Source organism: Sander vitreus, chromosome 16 (assembly GCF_031162955.1).
Source record: "Sander vitreus isolate 19-12246 chromosome 16, sanVit1, whole genome shotgun sequence".
Classification (NCBI taxonomy): Eukaryota; Metazoa; Chordata; class Actinopteri; order Perciformes; family Percidae; genus Sander; species Sander vitreus.
This window is the reverse complement of record NC_135870.1, coordinates 9,426,918-9,448,108: the sequence shown is the minus strand read 5'-3', so window position 1 is coordinate 9,448,108 and position 21,191 is coordinate 9,426,918. Positions and strand designations below refer to the sequence as shown.

Here is a 21,191-nt window from a genome sequence, read left to right as displayed (position 1 = left end):
TATTTCCCTCTCTCGTAAGCAATGCAATTAATGATGATGCTTATTTATATCCCTCTTGCCGCACTTTAGTAACAAACCCGCATACTGTTTTGTATTAATTTGTGTTACATGCTCTCTGTCTGTGATCTACATCATTATGTCAATAACAAATGGATTTTTGGGATTGCTAAATAAAAACACGTCACCTTTTCTTTAAAATGTGTTGTCAGAGATAGTAACATGACTACATTGCAAAGGAGCAAATTGAATTCTTCAGCGGCTGCGTCTGTATTTTTGAGCCTCTAAGTCCCTCCCCAAATGTTTGTTTTGGCCAATCGCTTTGTCCTAGTACCCACCCTCTTTTATGCTGCCTTTCTACTGCTCGTAAATTCTTTATTTTTAAGTCCTAAATAATAAACTTGCATGTAAGCACAGTTGTGAACAAATACTGAGATGTGGTTTAAAATCAATTTAGCACATAACCTGTGTCGTTGTACGTTACATCGTCATATTATTTGTTTTTAAGTCATATGCTGTGGGGTTTCAGTCGTGAATTTAAAATCTTCCTACACAGCCTGAACACATCGCCAGTTTCCAACGTGCACAATGGTGACGTTTACCATATCATGATGGCGGTAGCCAGGACTATTTTGAATTCCGTCCCGCTTTTCTAAGTTTACCTTACGTCTAGTCTTTAAAATGTCTTTTAATTCTAGAGAGAACACAAGCTAAGTGAACCTTTATCATGGATTCCGTCGTTGGGGCAGACTTGACGCTCCCCGTTGACATCAACGGAAGGTAAACCCACCAACGATAGCTAGCCAGCTAACGCTAGCGTATAAGAGTACGTTATAGCTAACCCATTAATCCGACAGCAGTTAGTTACCGCTGCACGGGCCCTGACTATTACCTGGAATGACACAGAAGCACTCAAGTTATCATGTCTTTGATATTACGCTAACGTTATAACGTTACTGAATTACGTTAACGTTAACTTTGGTGTATTATTTACTATCAGTAATTACGTTAGCTAGCTACATAATGTTATAGCTTATTGGGTAACGTTATAGGTTGTTAACGTTAGGTCTCATAAGAAATTGCTCGTTTATTTACTGGTGGTAACGTTACCGTTACGTTAAGTACGACATTTGGATCATTACACGTCAACATTTCACATCTAATATATTGTTGACATAGTCTGTAAAACTAAAGTTACGCTAACTTACATTAGCTTATAAATTAAGTTAGTAGCTAAATTAAATTATATAGACAATAATCTTTCAGTTCAGGTTGATAATCTGAAACTGTGAACTGAATTGAAACTTTTAAAGAATATTTAGCTTCTCTGGGATAATGTAACGTTAGTCCTGATTTGACAAGAGCTGGTCCAATGTGGTTTAACGTTACATGTGAAAAGATTTATGGAATCTCCCATTGTTGCATTTTCACAAATAGAATAAATCTTTCACAAATCTCAAACAGAAACAACAGAGGTGCTCCCGTTGCTTTTGTGTCGGCACCATATTTGACCAACAGTAACGTTAACGTTATATTAACTCTGACCAACATTCATGGAAAACGTTCTTACCAATGCACGAAATGTGGCTTTTAACATTAACGATGCAACGATTTGTGTCAATATGAGCAAAATCTCTACCTAAAAAATCGTTTTGTGCTGTCAGTTCACTCAACTAAATAAAGAAGCTATTTGGGGACAAACACCAAAATGATACCCCAAAAGTGCAATAGAAACATTGGTGCAGAAAGCCTGTTATGTGTAGAATACCCGTAGATATTACCGTTATAAATCTTATTCCGCTGTGATATTGCTGCGATTGGTAGGTCGGCTTGTTGACCTGTCAATCAGAGAGTGAAAGAAAGCGGAAATTATCAAAGCCAGTTTGTCAGCGGGGTTCAGACTGAAGCAACGGCGTCTCCCTGCACTCTTTGTACAAAATGTGGAGTAACATGTCATACTTGTTTTTTTCCCCCGCGTGCTCTCCTTGACATGAGAGAAGAGTGTGATTGTGGTAAGTTAGCTAGGTGATTTGTGTAGTATTAGCTCTGTTCTTCTTAGGTGCTCTTGATGGATAGTGTTTGCTGCATATAGCTAGTCTAAAGCTCATTGGGAAAACTAGTTCTAGCATCTATGTGTTTAAGTGTGTAGTGTCCTTGGTTCGTCTCCTTTTTAAATGACCTAGCCCTGCCGTGCCCTGTGTAAAAGCGGTCATCCAGGTGGTAAGCTGCCTCAGTAATCCAAGATGTTAGCTGATATGTGTGGTGTGAATTACTTATTCGGTAATTCTGAAACCTGATTCACTTTACCCTTTTTAGTTTAGAAAAAATGTATTTCCATACTGTTAGTTGCTGCGTTTATTGTTGTTTTTCATTAACTACTGCAAGTGATATTGTTGTGAGTTTAGCTGCTTCCATGTTTGTCACTAGCAGTTGAACAAAGTGAGAGAAAAAAAAGAGGAAGTCACTGTTTACAGGCTTTTACATTGTTTCCACTGGGTGCTGGAGGGGTTGCTACAAATGCAGCGTCAATAACACTGACACAGACTGTTTTAATATCATCTATTCTTTATGATATGAGAGTTTAATTTGTGACAGTTTCTATGGAAGTTGTTTCACATCTTTATGTTTGGTGCTTTACTCTTATCATGGCTCTCGTTGTAGAGTGCTTCCTCCCCATTAACACAGGAAGGGGTTGCTTGTGAAACCTAAGTGACGCAACAATTTGTCAACAAATTTTAATTTACTGACTTTGTGTTTTCGTGAAGGAATAATGTACTCCTTTTGCACATATTCTTCATGTTTTATTATTTAATCTTGTAACACACGAAATGTTGGACCACTTTGACATTAAGAGTCTTTTTCTGTTGTTGATCAGTGTCAAAAAGCCTCATTACATACACTGGGATTCAATATTGTAAAAGTCTAAGGGGGTGACGTCATTTCAATTGGCACTATGTCTTTTTTTCTCCACTGTAATGTCCTGAGTTATGGCGCTTTATGTTTAACTTTGTAGTGTTTGCTGGGTGGCAAAGCAAAATAAAGATGGGGAAGAGCAGTGTGATTATGGTTTATTGTTGCAGCCTGACACCGTGGAAGCTTTAAATTAAGTTTAATTATAGCAGGGGATATTCAGAGTTCGCAGAGTCACAGAAAGCTAGAGAAAAACAAGTATGTAAGAATGTAATTTGCACATGCATCCTCCAATATTATTTTTTTAAATCTTTTTTTTATAGTAATACATTTTTTTTATTCTTATGATGCTCAGCAAAAGCTCAGTCTGCTATTCTATATACAAAGAAGAACATAAAACGTATCAATGTTTAGGCATGATGAAATATAAACAAATCATGCTGGAACCGTTGATCTTTGCTGAGGAATATATCAGAGAAGCAGCAGAGTGGCTGTGCTTCCACTGCCAGGGGAGGTATGGGAAGTAGTTATGCAATGCTGGACATTATTTATTATTAGACACAAGGGTTAAAGGTAAGGGACGTCTTGGACCAAATGGTTCATGTTCATGTTTTTGTTTATGCAAGTAATTGACCTCTTAAATCCAGATTTGTTAGGAGAAATTTGCACTAACACAACAATATTATTACATGTGCAAGAGATACATTTTTGTTGTAGCAGTACAACCTTGGTTCCCTCTGTGTCATTTTGATCCAGATGTGTGTTGCTGATGCTTGGTGCATTGTACTGTGTCTATGAGTGACGCCACTGTCCCATCACTGTGTGATGCTTAGCTGATCACAGCCACAGTAGTCTACTTGTCTACCAAAGAAAGCCTTCTCCGTCCACTGGCTTCTCTGTTTTTCTCTTGTCCTGTCTTTCTAAACATGAGAGCTAGGCTGCCACTGGCACATGGTCTTACACACACACACACACACACACACACACACACACACACACACACTTAAAGGACGCTCTGCCAGAGTGGATGTAAATGAAGCAGAGTCATTCTTGAGCTATTTATGGATTGTTCTTGGGGCTCAATGGAACTGGCCAGCGTGAGTAATACATAAACAGCGCATTTATATGTTGTTCAAAAACCAAAATATTTAGAGTGTGTGTGCATTGTGCAAGGATAGAGAACAGAGCTTGCTTTGGTTGCTATGATTTTTAAAAATTCTGAATTGTCTTCGATGAATGTGGCGTAATGTTACAGTGTGATCCCTTTTCCAAATATTTGTAGTGACTAGGAATCGCATCGCTAACAAAATGATTCCGTCCACAGCTGCAGACTGCCGGACTCCATAGATGTTGGAGAATATTCCACAGACAGCATGACAGGTACATTGAGACTTTCTTTTGTTCTCGCTTTGTTTTTTTCCTTGCACAGGTTGTGTCTCCCTTGTGTATTAATTAATACTGCCGTTGAATCGTGGCTGTGACCTCCCACAGTTGTGTCCCCAAAGCTGTGATGAGGAGAGGGATTAGCTGTATGATGTTAATTAGCTAATCTTGTTTGTTTCTAATTCCTTGTCAAGCTCTTGTAGTGTGCCAACAATATACCCAGGGCTAGAACAATACATACAAGCCAGTAAACAAATGATTTCTAGATATAGGTCAATATCTGTGGCTTTCTGTCAAATACATCCAGGCAAAACAAGACTGTGGCAGCATTATAATAGTTCTTGTATGTGTGTGTAAACTAGGGCTGCAAATAGTGATTATTTTTAGATTAGATTAATCTGCAGATCATAAGTGATCGATGAAACGTCCAAAGAATTGTGAAAAAATGTTCATCGGTTTTCCCGAGCCCAAGGAGATGTCTCCAATTACTTGTTTTTCCTAAACAACCCAAACATACTAGTTCACATTTTATATAGAAAAAAAGAAGAAGAGAAAAGCCGCAAATCAGAAGCAGGAACCAGGGAATGTTTGGAGACTTTTACTGAAAAACGGCTGAAACGATTAATTGATTATCAAAAATAGTTGGCAATTGTTTTTCTGTATTGTTTACTTAATTCATTGCCCAGCAGGTTTTGTTGGAAAACATGTTTATATCTCTCAGATCAAGGTACTTCTCCCCCCACATACTTACTTTAAAGTGCAATAATAAAGCCTGTGCTGAAAAAATAACAAGAAAACCTCAGGTTTGCAGAGTCTTGGAAAATAAGGCTCATGCTGAAAATAACCACAATTATACTTTATTCATAAAACATAGATCAATCTGTAAGGTTTAATTTCATGGCAGCAGACATTATTTTGTCTCACCGAAGGCAACAAGGACAAAAGCAACATCTCTGTTGCTCTGATTTAGAAATAATATAAATATAATAATATAGTAATATAATAGGAACTGATACCGTAAGTGTGAGGGTCATCAAACTGAATCAAGAGTTAATGTTGTGAAATGTGTTGTTGACTAGTGTTACATGATCAGCTATGGGCTGCTTTTAACTGGCCTAAACATGGCAGATCTCCAGTAGCTGTCTCATCTCTGATGCCTTTGCAGTGGAAAACATTTCTGCTTTCTCTTTCTCTATATCCCTCTAAAATAAACACGAAAGCTGGGATTATGAGTTGTTCTTGTAAGCAGGGAAGATTCTCTATACTATAGAGACCAGTTGTGACTCAAATTAGTTAAAGTGAATCACTTTGTTGTTTTACAGCTCTATCCTTCCCTGACAAGATGTCCCCAACCAAAGCTCTCACCATGAAGGACTATGAGAATGTGAGTGACGTTTATCAAGTGGCGTGATGTTTCTTATATTGGAGTTGCTATGTAGTGATACAATGTCTCTTTGATTGCCTAAAGCTAATTTTATATAACATTAACTTTTACTGAACTTATTAATTGGTTTATGCTGTTAATTGTTAATACATTAAAACCCTGAGCTCGTCAATACAAGGTTATGCAGACAACTTAACTCCACCACAACAAACAAGGGTAATTTATGAAACCTGATCCTTAGTCTGACTAAAACCAAGCTACACTGACCATTTATGGAGTGTGTGTGTGTGTGTGTGTGTGTGTGTGTGTGTGTGTGTGTGTGTGTGTGTGTGTGTGTGTGTGTGTGTGTGTGTGTGTGTGTGTGTGTGTGTGTGTTGAAGCCTATGTTTCAGCATTTGAGTGGAATGCATGCTCAGATCTTTTGGCTTGTGCTGCCTGGCTGGCTTCATGATTAGAGGTTTACAGAGGGGTCCAGACTTCTACCTCCTCTCTTTGACAGTCTACCCAACCCCCATTACCAGATGTATGCTGTTCTGAGCCTGCAGCACAATGATGCAGTCGACTTCACACACATTCACACTCAAACACACATAGAAGTATGAAGGTCTCCCTTCATTTTAACAATAACCCTACATGATCCTTTTCTGCCATTTGAATATTTCTTGGACCCAACTTCAGTTTGTCCTATTTTCTTATCTAAAATAAAGTAAATGCAGATTTATTTTTTGGGCCAGACAAAGACCAACATAATTGAATACAACTTGTTCAATAAACTGTAATTTGTTCAATTATTTTCTTGTAGCAAATCACAGCTCTGAAGAAAGAGAACTTTAACCTGAAGCTGCGCATTTACTTCATGGAGGAGCGCATGCAGCAGAAATGTGACGACTCCACTGAGGACATTTTCAAAACGGTGTTGTATTTACTTTTGTATGCAAAACATGTATTGGACTCTTTGTCATGCATTTATGTGGTCCCTCAGTGTCTTAAAGTTGCATGTGACTCAGTGTTTCCAACCAGGACTAGTTGAGATCACAACTTCAGCCACACCAAGAGCTGGATTAGATTCCACCAAAATCCCACATTTATGATCTTGGAACAGCTGTCTTGCCTTTTCGCTTTTTTTTTTATTTTATTTTTTCGAGTGAGATGTAAGCACATTGGAATCTCCTGGTCTCATTAGGGCTGCTTGTGTTTCTTATCTTCTTTTTTTCATTTAGAGAGGTGAAGTGTCCTGTAAGAATGTTATCTTTATGCTCACACTCCAAGATAAACCTTTATTTATTATGAATTATTAATTGAATTGTTATATGAATTATTAATTTGGTAATGTTAACAATGCAACTGTCAGGGAGAATGATTTCTAAGAATCTCTTGAATATGATTATTGTGCCAGTTTTTTTTATGATCACTCCAGATGTGCAATGTATGCTATAATGGACTGAATGCTGTCTGTTTATAGAACATTGAGCTAAAAGTGGAGTTGGAGTCTATGAAGAGAGACCTGGCAGAGAAACAGGAGCTACTCGTGTCTGCATCGTAAGTTTCATTCCCTAGAAGTTTCATTCTCTATTCAGTGTCATTTTAAGAATTCAGACAAAAGCAAGATCTTAGTTGGCAGTAGGGCTGGGCAATATATCGATATTATATCAATATCGTGATATATATATATATATATATATATATATACTAGATATCGTCTTAGATTTTGGATATTGTCATATGGCATAAGTGTTGTCTTTTCCTGGTTTTAAAGGCTGCATTACAGTAAAGTGATGTCATTTTCTGAACCAGACTGTTGTAACTGTTCTATTATTTGCCTTTACCCACTTAGTCATTATATACACATTACTGATGATTATTTATCAAAAATCTCATGGTGTAAACACTACAATATCGTTGCGGTATCGATATCGAGGTATTTGGGCAAAAATATCATGATATTTGATTTTCTCCATATCGCCCAGCCCTAGTTGGCAGGAAGATGTCATGGAAGCCCAGTGGCAAAAATGTATATGAGCGCTAGGGTTGGGTACCAAAACACAGCGCCAATAGGGCACCGGTGCAGACGTAAACGGTAGTAACGAGACCGAATAAGAACGAAAATTTCGGTGCCTGACTTTACACTACACTCGACCGCAGGTAATGTTAGCCTACCTTTAGCTAGCAGCTGGATTAAACACGGTTAAAATGCTGACAGCTAAGGTAAACAGTGTAAAGTGTGACTGTATTTCACTGTAGAGGATTCCAACAGCGGGACATAACAGTCTGCTCTGCAGCGCAGCAGCTGCCGTTGTCGGAATTAAACAACACAGACGGTGCGTTCACTTAAAGCAGGTAGCCTCATGGGGCATTCAAAGTTATTGTAAAATATTTTATATATTTTTTTATATATATTTCCCATCTGGTGGTTGTTTTTGTCGTTCAACAGCAATTTACTGGTGAAATAAGTTATTGTTATAAGTTATAGTTATTATTATTAAATCTTTAATTTTGACCATATGGCCTTAGCAATAAACAAGCCGTTCTTTAATGTCGCCGACTGTTTAGTACCCTTCTTTTTTTTTAAACTTTATTAAAAAGTATCGGTTTAGGCACCAGCACCGTTAAAAGCTTTAGCACCGGTGTTGGAAAAAACCCAAACGATACCCAACCCTAATGAGCACTAATTAATCTCCCATTTTTAATATACTCTAGTTTAATGTTTTATGTAAAACACTTTGGATTACCTTGTTGCTGAAATGTGCTATACAAATAAAGCTGCCTTGCCTTGTGAATGTTTTTCAGGAAAGCGTTGGAGAGTCTGGCTGGTCGAGAATCAGGAGAACCCCAGCGTGTGCGAGAGCAAGCTCAGAGAGAGATGGATGCACTTCGAGACGCATTCAACAAGAGGATAGCTGACCTAGAACAGGTGAGTCAAAACTATTATACTTTACGATACTACTATACTATACTCTCTGAGAGCAGTAATTTTCGGTTTCATCTCCAAGGTAGTTGGGGGTAGTTGTCTCACTTGGTCTTTTTGCCTCCTTACAGTGTCTGCAAACGGCAGAGGAAGAGGTTGACAAGATGGCAGCCATCGCTGAGCAGGAGAAGCTTAAGAATATTAACATGGAGAAGCAGCTCCAAGCCCTGGGTCCACTGAGCAGCTTCACCCCTGTCCCCAGCCCAGCCCAAGACCTGCAGCAGGCCCTGCAGGAGAAAGACAAGTAGGGACACAAGAGATGTGCACAGACGCATTCATATTTTATTATTTAATAGTTTTTGTTGTATTAAGACCTAGTTGTTTCTGATGTTTTTGTTTTTTGTTTTGCTCACACCAGTATTATTGAGCAGCTCAAGATCACTTTAAAGAACCAGGAAGCTGTGATCCATCAGAAGAAAAGTGCAGACCAAGAGACAGATGCACCATCAGCTGACTGTGTTAAACAACTATCTGATCTCATCGCCAAGAAAGATCATGAACTTGAGGTATAACTTTCATAGTTAAAGATATGTTATATAGGAGCTTTCCCTCTGTAATAACAAAATGTATCAAATTGATTTAATAATAGAGGGTGACAAAGTAATTTGTTGCCATGTTTTGAGAGTATATACAGTATATTCAGAGAAATGGAATGTATTGCCACAATTACCAACCACTAAATAACTAATGTTTCAGCACTATTTGCAATATTAAAAGGCATTTGAGTGACCTTTGACTGTCTGTTTCCCAGGCACTGAGGGACGAGCTACATAGAGAGAAGGACAAAACCGAACCGGACCATCAGGTTGGTGTTGTGGGGATTTCCTCGATTTTCCTCATTAAATGCTTTTTGGGATTTTCCATGTTTTTGAAATCTTTTGTTTTTGTCTTGCCCACCAGGAGACCTTTTATGTCAATCATTGTTATGCCATTCTTTCATATTCTGTTTCCAGCAATAGGATTGCCTTAAACGCATTAATGTGACATGCCATTCAAATTTACACACTCGCAGACCAACAGCTGGATGCAGGCTATGTTCAGGCCGTCAACTTCAGAGGGTTTTTTATGTTCTTCTGTTGAACCACAGGATATGTACTTTGGCATGTTTTATTACTTGCTTTTTTCCTCTATGTTTGTTGGTCTAAGTTTTATTTTTGTACCCTGCTTAGTAAAGAGGAGGAGTACTCTTGTTTGTTGTGGTAATCTTGGGGTTTCACAGTAGTAAGCTTATATCACTAACTACTTGGTGACGGAGAGAGTTTGGAGTAGTCACCACTGGTGCTCTTTGATCACCACTTGTTTTGCCTGGCATTAGATTGATGTTTGTAACCTATGGAATAACCTCTCAGTTTCCTATAATCCTTTTATTATTTTTACTGACAGTAAACCTGTATTGGAGGATTTTTCTCTTATAAAAATAATTCTTCTATCTATATTCTCTATGTCGGCTATATGGTTTCACATTCTGTGGCTTTAGGAGATGAATATTGTGACACAATATCCTTGACATAAATTAATTCGTCGTTAATTGGGCTATTATGAGGTATTTTATTGTTTGATGGATGGTGGTTAGTTTTTCAAAATCTCTTATAGTTAGTCATGTTAGAAATAGGGCTGTCAAAATAGCGCGTTAATTTCAATTAATTAATCTGAGAAAAAATAACGCGTTAAAAAAATTTACGCAGATTAATCCATTCCATATTGACGTTTGCATACAGACGAACATCTGGAGCCACTGATATGTCTGCGCTTCTCTCTGATGCTCTCAAACAGACGTTACAGGAAACACAAACCCCGCTGCATGTGACGCTAGTTAACACATTACTCAACAGCAGCTAACGTTAGCCTACCGCTAGCTAGTAGCTGGATTAAACACGGTTAAAATGCTGACAGCTAACGCTAAACGGTGTAAAGTTTTACTGTAAAGGATTCAACACCGGGATGTTGCAATCTGCAGCTGCCGTCGGAGAAACAACCCAGCCGGTGCGTTCAATGAAACTGGTAAACTATAGCCTCATGGTGCATTTGAAGTTATTGTAAATGTCCTTTTCCTATCTGGTTGTTTTTGTCGTTCAACAGCAATTTACTAGTGAAATAAGTTATTGTTATACATTATTATTAAGTCATTTAATTTTGACCATATGGCCTTAGCAATAAACAAGCCGTTCTTTAATGTCACCAAACTGGTTTTTTTTCTTTTCTTTTTTCGGTCTTTTTTCGGTTCAGGCACCGTTAATTATGTATGCGATTAATTTCGATTAATTAATCAGAGTATGTAATTAATTAGATTACATTTTTTAATCGATTGACAGCCCTAGTTAGAAAGCTTTAATAATGTCCACCCTATAGAGACGATGCAATTGTAACCACTGTTATTCTTCTTCAGTCTGCGTTGAGTTCTGTTTGGACTTTTTATTGCTTGGTCAACAAACCCATTGGTCAGTCTGGACTCAGGTCACAGTGTTAAGACTGGATTACCATGCTGTCTGGAGACAGTTCCTGAGAGTTATTTATGTCTGGTGTGACCTGTCACTTTTGGTTAGATCTGGGTAAGCAAATGAATGTGTTGCATGTATTGCAAAGGATTTTGAAAGATTGGGGACAATGTGGGATGCTTAAGTGGCATGACAGGACTTTGAGTGGCCTCTCCAGGATAGTGGTATAATGGAATGGAATTTCCTGAAAACACCCCCTCTAATCTTAAAGCAGATTTTTAGATGTACTGCCAGGCAGGATAGACAATAGGAGTGATTGGCTGCTTACATCTTCACCAGTCCCCTGGAGAGGCACCTGTATGGGGCTGATCGTTATATCTCGGAGGACTTTTTTCTAGAGATGGTCTGACACCGGCCATAACACAGATCACTGCAGCAGTCCTAGAAGATTTGATCTGATTGAATTTGTGGGGGAGAGTGGAATAGAGGCGGGAGCAGGGATTATCAAAGGCTTAGAGCTTATACTGCTCTGCCCTCCGTCATTCTCCTCTGCGCTTCTCTTGCGGATGCAGCAAGAGAAAATGATAGATGGCTATTCCATGGTTGGCAGGCTGATGACCATTAGGTCACTGGACAGTTTGTGTGTTAGTGAGAGGCTTTTTTGACTCATTCTAAGAGGCTGAATCTGGAATCTAAAGATCTAAATTGCCATGAGGGACCCGTGTCGTATATGTGGTGTTCGTCTGGTGGGAAGCCAGTGTCGCTGGATCTTCAGCTCCTCAGCACAGAGGAAGCTACAAGTCATCTTGTCCCATGTGCTGGGCTGGGAGGTGACTCGTGATGGTCGTGGAGAGTTCCTCTGTGGGAAATGTGTATTCCAGTTGGAGAAGGTGGTACAATGTGATGTTAACATCAGCCAGCTGCAGGATGAACACAACAGTCAGATCCAGAAGCTGCAGGTGGAGAAAGACCTCCTGATGCAGTGCATCATCCACATCTACAACAAAAACAACCCAAGCCGGTACAAGAGTTGCGTGGAGAGCACCAGCCTCAAGGCTCCAGTCAGGTCTACTGGGGTGGGCAGTCCTGATGATGAGGCTGTGTGTCAGCTGGCCTCTGAAGGACAGCTGTTCAGGGAGAGTGGAAGTGGTCATGTGGAGAATCGCATGAGAAGGTGTGTGAGTCTGGATCGCATTGCTAGTAAAGGGGCATTTCCAGGGCGCTCAAGCCTCAGAAGCAGCAGGCTGGGATCAGCGGCAGGGCTCAATGGCTCTATGAAGAGCATTAGTCTCGGAGGCACACGGCACAGTTTGCAGAGCATGTACCTTGACCTGGTCCAACGTAAGGGCACACTGCCTAGACCTGGATTCAAAGATCACTCCACATCCCTGCAGTCCCTCAATAGAGATTTTTCCTTTGACACCACTCCGGACCCTCTTTCCAAACCAAAACTCAGAGAGCCCAAGGTGTTTGTTGCCAGACATGGTGTCACTGATGACCCAGGAGGAAAGATTCAGGCCAAAGCGCTGCTCTGCAGTTCCTCAAGTCAGCCTTCTGTGATCTCTGACCTGATCCAACTCCTGCGCTGCATCCCCAAACAACAAGTCTCTGCCCCTGCAGGGAGCCACATCCCTGTCCTGAAGAGGTTAAATACTGGCTCTCTCAACCCCCGAGCCAAGCGCAGACACAGAGAGGCAGAATGGAAGTCTCTTCATGACCTTACAGAGGAATTTGATGATGAATACACTCCTATCAGAGTGGTGGAGGTAGTTCCTTTCAGTAATCCCAGCTGGGCCAAACACCATAGCGCCGATAATGAGCTTTTGACAGACAACGGCTTCGCTGCTTAACATTGCTGCTATTAATACATTATTCCCCTTTCCCGTTTTGTGTTCTCTGGATTTGCAGAGTGGGGATAGGCAAGTGGAGTCCTGCAATAAGCGGCTGACTGAAGAGCTCACCCAGGCAAAAAGCACCAATGTCAACCTGACTAAAACACTGGAGGATACCCAGAAACAAAACAAGGTACATGGAGATGACATTTTGCTCTATTAAATATTTTGTATTTAGTTTCAGAGGTTTCTTTGTGTAAGATAATTTCTTTGTGCAAACAGACCTTGTTAGGGAAGCTGGAGGAGAAGGAGAATGAACTCAACTCTGAGAAGAAAAATGCTCTAAAGCGAGACAAAACTATCCAGGGGCTTACCCAGGTCTTAAAAGAAAAAGAAAAAGAGGTACGGTTCATACTATCACTAACCCATTTTATTTATTATAGGGGTTATAACAGTTGTTAAGGCTTCACCTGTCTGTGCCCTCACTATTCTGCATTATACAATGCCCCAGCACCAACCTGTCTGCCTTTGTCTTGGTTACAAAGATTGCAGAGCTGTGTCATGAGATTGAGGACAGGGATGACGCTTTGGCCAAGGCTAGAGAGGCAGCATATAAAGCCCAACTGGAGAAATACCAGGCAAGTCCTGCACTTTTGTTAATATTGTTAATGGCTCCTTGTTCTGTGTGTGCCTGTACATTCACACATAATATTACTTAGAGAGATCAGTATCTCATAGAATTTTAATAGAAGCAGGAAAGTGATTTTTTTTTTAAAATTAAATCTCCATCTCATTGATTGCAGCCTCTGTAAAGATAAGCATTTCTTGTAGGACTGGGCGATATGGAGAAAATCAAATATCACAATATTTTTTGACCAAATACCTTGATATCGATACCGCAACGATATTCTGGTGTTGACTATTGGTGCTTTCACAAAATATTTACACAATGAGATTTTTGATAAATAATCATCAGTAATGTGGATATAATAACTAAGTGGGTAAAGGCAAATAATAGAACAGTTACAACAGTCTGGTAAGTTCAGACAATGACATCACTTTACTGTAATGCAGCCTTTAAAACCTGGAAAAGACAACACTTATGCCATATTACGATATTAGGATATCCAAAATCTAAGACGATATCTAGTCTCATATCACGATATCAATATAATATCAATATATTGCCCAGCTCTAATTTCTTGCATATATCCCTCAGGGAGTAGAGGAGCACCAAAATCTATTAATGGCAACGCAAACAGAGCTCGCCCAACTTCAGGGGGAACACCATGCCAAGGTGCTTGAAGCCCAAAAGCTACAGCGCGGCCTGGACAGGAAGGAGCAAGAGCTGGCTGACATGCAGCAGGCGAAGGACCAGCTAGAGGTGGAACTGGAGGACCTGCAACTGCAGAAGAAGAAGGGAGACAAGGCCCTAAATGTAAGACAGTGGTTGTCTAGTAAATCTATTCAAATAAAACTGTATTGTTGTCATCCGAACAAAGCCATCAGGCATTTTAAGTCCCCTTTTTGTTATCTGTTATCTGTCACCATTCAAATGTCAGATTTTGTGTGACATGATTATCACTTCCCTCTCCAGGATCTGAACAATCAGCTCAAAAAGCTGGGTGGTGAGATCGGGGACAGGGAGAATGCTTTGGAGCAGCAGTACCAGGAACTGCTGGATCAAACCACAAGAAAAGTGCAGGCCCATGAGGTCACCATCCAGAGGCTCACATCCAATCTGGCTGATAAAGAGCAGCAGCTACAGGTGACACAACAACATTGAGCATATACAGACGGATCACACCAAAAGATCAAATCTCTTTGTGTGTGTTAATGTTTTTCACCATTGGAAAAATCTTCCATTGAATATATTGAGATAGTTGCCATTTTACATAGTTTTTCTCTGTGTTCATCAGGAGTACATAAACATGGTCAGAGACCTTGAGCAAAGCAAGAGTCCAGGAGGAAACGATAATGTGCTTTCCAAGCTGCGGCAAAGGCTGAAAGAAAAGGAGAAGGCTCTGGAGGTGCGCATTCCTTCTGTGTAATCCGCTCACCACAGCAACTATAATTTGATTCTGACATTGCTCTGTTTGCTCTCTGACAGCAAGCGCTGGATGAGAAGTTTGCTGCCATTGAGGAGAAAGACAATGAGATACACCAGCTGCAGCTGTCTCTAAGGGAGAGGGAACGAGACCTGGACAGGCTCAATAACTTACTCTCTTACAACGAGGAAACCATCAATGTAAGAAGCCATGACCATGTTTGATTGGGGAAAAAACATCAGAAACTGAGGCCAGAGATTTGCCTTTTCCAGTAATCAATACAGATATAGTTTTTGGGAGGTTGAACTTCACTCTGATGCATCTGTCTGCTTATTCCTCTCCTTCCAGAGTTCTGACAGTCTGATCAAGGAGAAGGATGTGGAGCTGCAGCATTTTGCAAACACTCTAAAGAACCTGCAGAGAGCCAAGCAAGATGTAGAAGATAACTTGAACAGATCACTGAGGGAGAAGGACTCCATCATCGGCCAGCTACAGCTCTCCCTGGAGGGCAAGACAAAGGATATGGATGTTAGTTTAAAAAATGTCACCACAGGCTCTGCTGTATTTTCAGCCATGTGCATTGTGTTTTCCATTCTGACCCATGATGTGGGTGATGACAAACAGTTTTTTTTTCTAATTCTGGCATACTTTGTTTGAAGGAAATGGCCAAATCGATACTGAGCCAGTCGCAGACTCATAAACGTGACCTTGCTGAACAGATGGGCCAGAGGTTAAAGGTTACAGAGGCTATGTTGGCTGAGGCGGTGAAGGCCAGGGAAAGGCTGGTTTGCGACAATGAGAGTGCTGTGGATGGACTGTTGGCTACAATCAGCAGCAAGGACCGGCTAATCAAGGTCAACAATTAATTATGAAAACATTTTCAGGGATTACCTCAGGGAAGCTTAGTCTTTGTAGCAACACATAGTGATAGAATATAACAAAGAAAACATAATAGCAATAAAGTAGTAGCAAAAGAAGTAGTCGTTTTAAATAAAGCGACGTTTAACCACATATGTTTCGAAAATGAATCTCAAACTATTTACACTTTTAGAAAAGTGAATTTGCACATTATACATACTGTACATACAATATGCATTGTGTTTACATTGATCGATCTACGAAAAAGCCATTCGTATATACAGGGCAAACATCACTAACTCTCTTTTGTCTCTTCAGGAGTCTGCAGAGCACTACAACCGCATGCTGTCTGAGCGCACTCAAGAGATTCAGGAACTGAGGAAGCAACTGTCTGACATGCAGCAGCAGCTTGCCACTGCTGAGAAGCAAAGCTCCACAACGGCCCAGGAGGGTTATTTAGAGACTGCAGAGCTCAGAGCCCTGCTTGCTGAGAAAGACGGCCTCATCAATGTAAGTTCCTCTGGGATACAACACAGTCACTCAGCTGTAAAATGTGCTTGACTTTGAAGCATAACAAGGAGAGGAAATGAAAAGTCCCATGGGGAATAGCACAAATAATACTCCTCTCCTCCCTTCTGATTTCAAATGACTTGGTGGCCTAGTTTGACAAAGTGTAAGGTATCAGTTGTACATCCTTGAGTGTGCTAACTTGATATATTTGTAAATGTGCAGAAGCTTCTGCAGCATGGTCAGGAGAGGGACCAGTTTCTGCCAGAGATGAGGCAGAAGGAGGAGGCTGATCAAGTGTTGGAGCTCAGACAAACTATCCAAATCATGCAGGAGAAGTTGGATGAGAAGGAAGGTGAGGCCTTTAGAGCTTTTAACCCTCTCACTGGATATTGGTAAGATAAGATGCGTATCGGTCCTACATTTGATTCTATTTTATCTGCACTAAAGCTAACCTGTCCAGGAGGAACAGTGAGGATAATGTGGAGAACATTCTGCTCTCAAAGAAGACAGTCGTCGTCCTGAAGAAGGAGCTAGCACAGAAAACCGAGGCACTGAATAAAGCACTGAAGAGGGAGAATGAGCTGAAGGTCAGTCAGTTATAAGCATTTTACTTATAATCGTACTCCTAATCGTGACACTTGCTAACAGGTGTCTTTTATGTTATATATCTAGATTACTTTGGCAGAGCTACAGTCATTGCTATCTGAGCTGGAGGGTCGCAATGAAGGTCAGGCTGCTAATATTGAGTCCCTGACTGCAACCCTGAAGACCAAGGATGAGATTATCAATGTAAGTATTCATCCATTCACACAGTCAAACTCTTGTCACTGAATGAAACGCACAGCAGCTTTGGATTAGGAGCTTTTCTTCTGAATGCATTTGAACACAGCAGTCTCTTCTCTAGTAGTTCTCATTTTTTCTTTGTCTGTGAGCAGGTTCTCCACCAGCACCTCGGTCAGAGAGGGGACAGTCGGGCTGATCATACCCAGGATCAGATCATTGGCTCCGACATGGAGAGACCACTCCCAGGTCTCCCTCAGAGAGAGAGAACCATGATTGGTGGAGATAGCCAGCAAGAAGTAAACTAAACCCGTTAGCTTTTCTGCTGAATGAAATACTAGAAAATAACATATTTTCCAAATAATGCTCTGACATTAAGACCATTGCCCTTTCATTTTCTGTCTCCCTTAAGGCTTTGCCCAAGCTTATAGCGTTGCAACAGGAGCATAATGCTCTGAACAAAGCACTGAGAGCAGAACAACAGCTCTACTCCAGCCTGGTCAGGACTGTAAAGGAGCAAGACAGGTAGGGATAATGGTCACTGTAACAAAAGAACCATTGCAATAAGTGAACATGAAAAGATTGTTCTCAGTAGCTTAATTTATTTGATGAATAAACCTTACTCTGTGTTTTGCAGCGCCCAGCGTCTCCATGCTCTGCAGCTGGAGCTGACAGCAGTGCAGCTCCTCAGGCAGCAGCTAGAGGAGAACATCAAAACTAATGAGGAGCTAAGGGACGACTTGGAGAGAGAGATGCACAGAGCCAAACACAGAGAAGGTGCAGTGCAAACACATTGGGTGGTAAATGACGAGGGGAACTGAATGGGGGGGAAAAAAGATAAAAGAAACAAAGACAAAAAACATGAAAGGAAAAATAAATCATAATTTAAGTTGTTAGAAGACTTAGGGAAGTATAGTTCAGGTAGACATGTATCCATAGGTTCTAGGGCAAACACACACATAAAAACACACCTGTCTTCTCTGTCCACTGTGTTTACTCTAATAATATCTCTTGCTGACAAGCTCACATCCCATTTTCTTTATCTGTTGCTTTATTCAGCATGCACACCTGGTCCTTTCACTCCTCATCTTTGTGCACTTTATGTTCACTGTTCTTTACATCATCACCTCCTCATCTGCATGTTTTGTCCGTAATAGAGGTGCTACCTGTTTTCTCTCCCACTCTTTACATGTAATGGCTCCACACTGTTTTTCAGTTTGTCTGTCATTTATAAAAGAAAATTAATAAAGGCTGCTGTTGGCCGGTCTTCCTGTCTTTCTCTTTTAACATGTTGTCTGCTTGTTTTCACTGTCCCATCACAACGTTGGTTGTCTGTTGATTGCATCACCTCTCTAACACCCCTCATCCTGTTCATTAATCCAGCCCATCCAGCCATCTGTCACATAATTGCATAAGCATGTCATTATATAACAACTTTAAGAAAGGTATTAAAGGTTATTATACTGATATAGAAGCAAAGGTTATCCTACTGTATAGTAGCTCCCCTGAAATAGATACTAATTAAAGAAAATCCTATGTTTATTATATGAGATCACATAGTTTATGTAATGTAGCACAGTTAGTGACATCAGCGTGCGGCCTTGAGACTGATTTAAAGTGTCACTGTGCGCCCAGGTAGTCGTCTTAGCCAAATTACTTCAGTATATGTCCACGTGTATATGTGTGCTTGCATGTGAGCGTGTCAAGTGCACAGCCCCCCCACCCCGTCTGAAGGGAGCCGTGTGTATAAATAGGTCAGCTGTAAGTAACAGGCCAATGGCTCACATTCACACTGAATGCAAGATAGATGCATACATGACGTCAGTGTTTTTATAGTTGTGAAAAACAATTGCGGTATACAGTATCTTAATGACCTCTTGCACATAAGGTCACACCAAGTCTTAACTACTAATGATGCAGCATGTGAATCATTGTGAATCAATGTCAAGTTTAAAACATTCTGTCTGTTAAAGACTTACCTACGCAGAAATGTACTTTGTTGTCACACCAGAGGCATGGCTGTGTAACCCTCTTTGTATCTGTTCAGGTATGGACCTGATTGATCCTAAAGAACTGGAGAGCATGAGACATCAGCTTGAAGATGCACAGCGCTGGAATGCCTCTCTGCAGGCTCGTTTAGGAGCCATACAGAACCGTGGAGGAGGGGTTGGTGGTACCAATGATGGTGGTAAGTAGTAGAAAATACACTTTTATTCTCTTGTTTCAGAATTTTGGTAGATGGGAGTAGTTTTTTTTTTTTTACATGTGACTGTTTTTCAGGTGACACTTTGAGTTTCATTGGAGATCAGACTTCCTACATGAGTATCTGTGTGGGAGATGGGCAGGATGAAAGCTTGTCTCTACTATCTGCACAGGAGCTTAGGCAGAAGGTGAAACTAACTTTTTAAGCTAAATAAAATGTTAGAACTAAAGCATTGTCTCTGTAATAAATACAACAGTAGATTTTAGCTGGTTGGCAAGACGTGTCCCCAAAATATGTAAATAAGGAAGACAATCATTAAATGGATACAAATGAGTCTGTCTGGGCCTTAGGTGCTGGAGCTGCAGGATTGTGTCAGCAGCCTGCAGACTTTAAACAACGAGCTTGCGAACCGGCTGTCATTATTGGAGAAGTCAGACCATCATGCTTACGACAACGAAGATCAAGACATGGCCAGCAGTAGCCCTTTAAAACAGGTTAGAGGCCGCAAAAGACAGCTGCAAATAGAGGAAGCCCTTGAAGCTGAGGTGTCAAAGTTTCCTAAAACGTAACAATAAAGGGGACCTTTCTGTTATTTATCAGCAAATGTTTGCACAGTATGTCCACATTTAGCAAATACTTGATGAATCATATCTGAGTTATTGTCTAACATCCACCTGTATTAGCTCCTTTCTAACCTTTGAACCTACATCTTAACCTTTGCTCTGTCTAGCCTGTTACTAATGTCTCTTTACTCTGTTTCCTGCCTGTAGTAGCCTGTCCTCTTTTTCTCCTTCACCTTTCCTAATGAGTCCCTGTTTTCTTTTTTATCTCTGTGTCCCATGAAATGCTCTCTCTTTGCCATGCCACATTAGACACGTCATACCATTCTGCTGTTGCTGTGCAGTGTTTTTATGGATTATGTTTCCTCATTAAGTTTTCTTTTACCGAGCCATGTGTGTCACACTCGCCTCCCATTCCATTACTCTAGCAGCTTGAGAAGACGCAGGAGATGCAGCCTGTGGCTAACAGTAACAGGACGCATCACTCTGGTCAGGATAAAGAGAGTCAGACAGACCTCAAACTAGGACAGGTATAAAACAGATGATCATTTATTAAATTGAATAAGCTTTTGAAATTCAATGTTATTGCTCTGGGGAATTGCTCTTCCCTTTTTCATGTAACTTTAACCAATATTTCTAAACTATTTCTTTTTAGATGGTTACTGGAAAGCTGTTGGGTGATATGAGTATGGACAGTGGCCTTGGCCAGAGTAGAGAGCATGCTCGGTCTGGCAACGACACCTTGGACACTGTAGAGAAAGATTCTAGGAACACCGATATAATGGCACTTAAAACCCTGCTGAGTCATTGTGGGACTTCATCAGTCTCGCAGCTTAGGTGGGTCTTTTCTTCAGCAGTGTCCAGATCCTACTACTTATTTTCAACGTAAGGGTAAGTTGCTTGAACAGTAAACTAATCAAATGTCCCTTATTGCAGAGAGGAGCTGCTCAGACTAAGATCAGAAAATGTAAAGCTGCAGGGTCTCTTGAAAGAACAAAAATCTACCGAGTGTAAAGAGAAAGAGAGCACAGACGCCTCAGGGAACAGCAGTGATGGACAGGCTGAATTGAGAAGGAGTGTAGACACGCAGGCCGAGTCAAAAGGTCACTCTAAGGTCCTCAATCCGTCGAAGGAAAAGGGAGAGAAGAACTCTAACAAGGTGTCAGATGGGGATACCCCTGTCAACACTGAGCTAACTGTCAGTACCACAGAGGGGATGGAGAGTCCACATACTAAAGGCCAGTTACACAGCAAGAGTGCAAAGCAGCATGTCGTAAGGCATGGGGTAAGTTTTGTATTGAGTGTAAAGAAACACTACATTGCTTT

The 21,191-nt window shown here is 40.6% G+C and overlaps 1 protein-coding gene across 10 annotated transcripts in view; it reads left to right on the top strand.

Moving 5' to 3' along the window:
* Positions 1-585: 585 nt before the first annotated feature.
* Positions 586-21,191, top strand: part of cdk5rap2 (CDK5 regulatory subunit associated protein 2) — a 39,391-nt gene continuing 18,785 nt past the window's right edge. For 7 of the 10 annotated variants that reach the window (XM_078271364.1, XM_078271368.1, XM_078271360.1 and 4 more), the window contains exons 1-31: positions 587-777; positions 4,232-4,287; positions 5,613-5,674; positions 6,477-6,587; positions 7,137-7,213; positions 8,462-8,585; positions 8,711-8,883; positions 8,998-9,145; positions 9,391-9,444; positions 12,983-13,099; positions 13,189-13,308; positions 13,452-13,544; positions 14,126-14,344; positions 14,504-14,674; positions 14,826-14,936; positions 15,017-15,154; positions 15,303-15,482; positions 15,614-15,808; positions 16,131-16,322; positions 16,545-16,674; positions 16,770-16,909; positions 16,995-17,111; positions 17,258-17,401; positions 17,515-17,627; positions 17,740-17,879; positions 19,150-19,290; positions 19,383-19,492; positions 19,656-19,799; positions 20,294-20,395; positions 20,521-20,702; positions 20,802-21,150. In XM_078271364.1, coding sequence (XP_078127490.1) covers positions 725-777; positions 4,232-4,287; positions 5,613-5,674; positions 6,477-6,587; positions 7,137-7,213; positions 8,462-8,585; positions 8,711-8,883; positions 8,998-9,145; positions 9,391-9,444; positions 12,983-13,099; positions 13,189-13,308; positions 13,452-13,544; positions 14,126-14,344; positions 14,504-14,674; positions 14,826-14,936; positions 15,017-15,154; positions 15,303-15,482; positions 15,614-15,808; positions 16,131-16,322; positions 16,545-16,674; positions 16,770-16,909; positions 16,995-17,111; positions 17,258-17,401; positions 17,515-17,627; positions 17,740-17,879; positions 19,150-19,290; positions 19,383-19,492; positions 19,656-19,799; positions 20,294-20,395; positions 20,521-20,702; positions 20,802-21,150 — 4,206 coding nt within the window. In that variant the 5' untranslated portion in view covers positions 587-724. Of the gene's footprint in view, positions 778-1,867; positions 2,010-4,231; positions 4,288-5,612; positions 5,675-6,476; positions 6,588-7,136; positions 7,214-8,461; positions 8,586-8,710; positions 8,884-8,997; positions 9,146-9,390; positions 9,445-12,982; positions 13,100-13,188; positions 13,309-13,451; positions 13,545-14,125; positions 14,345-14,503; positions 14,675-14,825; positions 14,937-15,016; positions 15,155-15,302; positions 15,483-15,613; positions 15,809-16,130; positions 16,323-16,544; positions 16,675-16,769; positions 16,910-16,994; positions 17,112-17,257; positions 17,402-17,514; positions 17,628-17,739; positions 17,880-19,149; positions 19,291-19,382; positions 19,493-19,655; positions 19,800-20,293; positions 20,396-20,520; positions 20,703-20,801; positions 21,151-21,191 lie in introns of those variants that run through there. The other 3 variants (XM_078271361.1, XM_078271362.1, XM_078271363.1) reach the window with 3 other exon arrangements.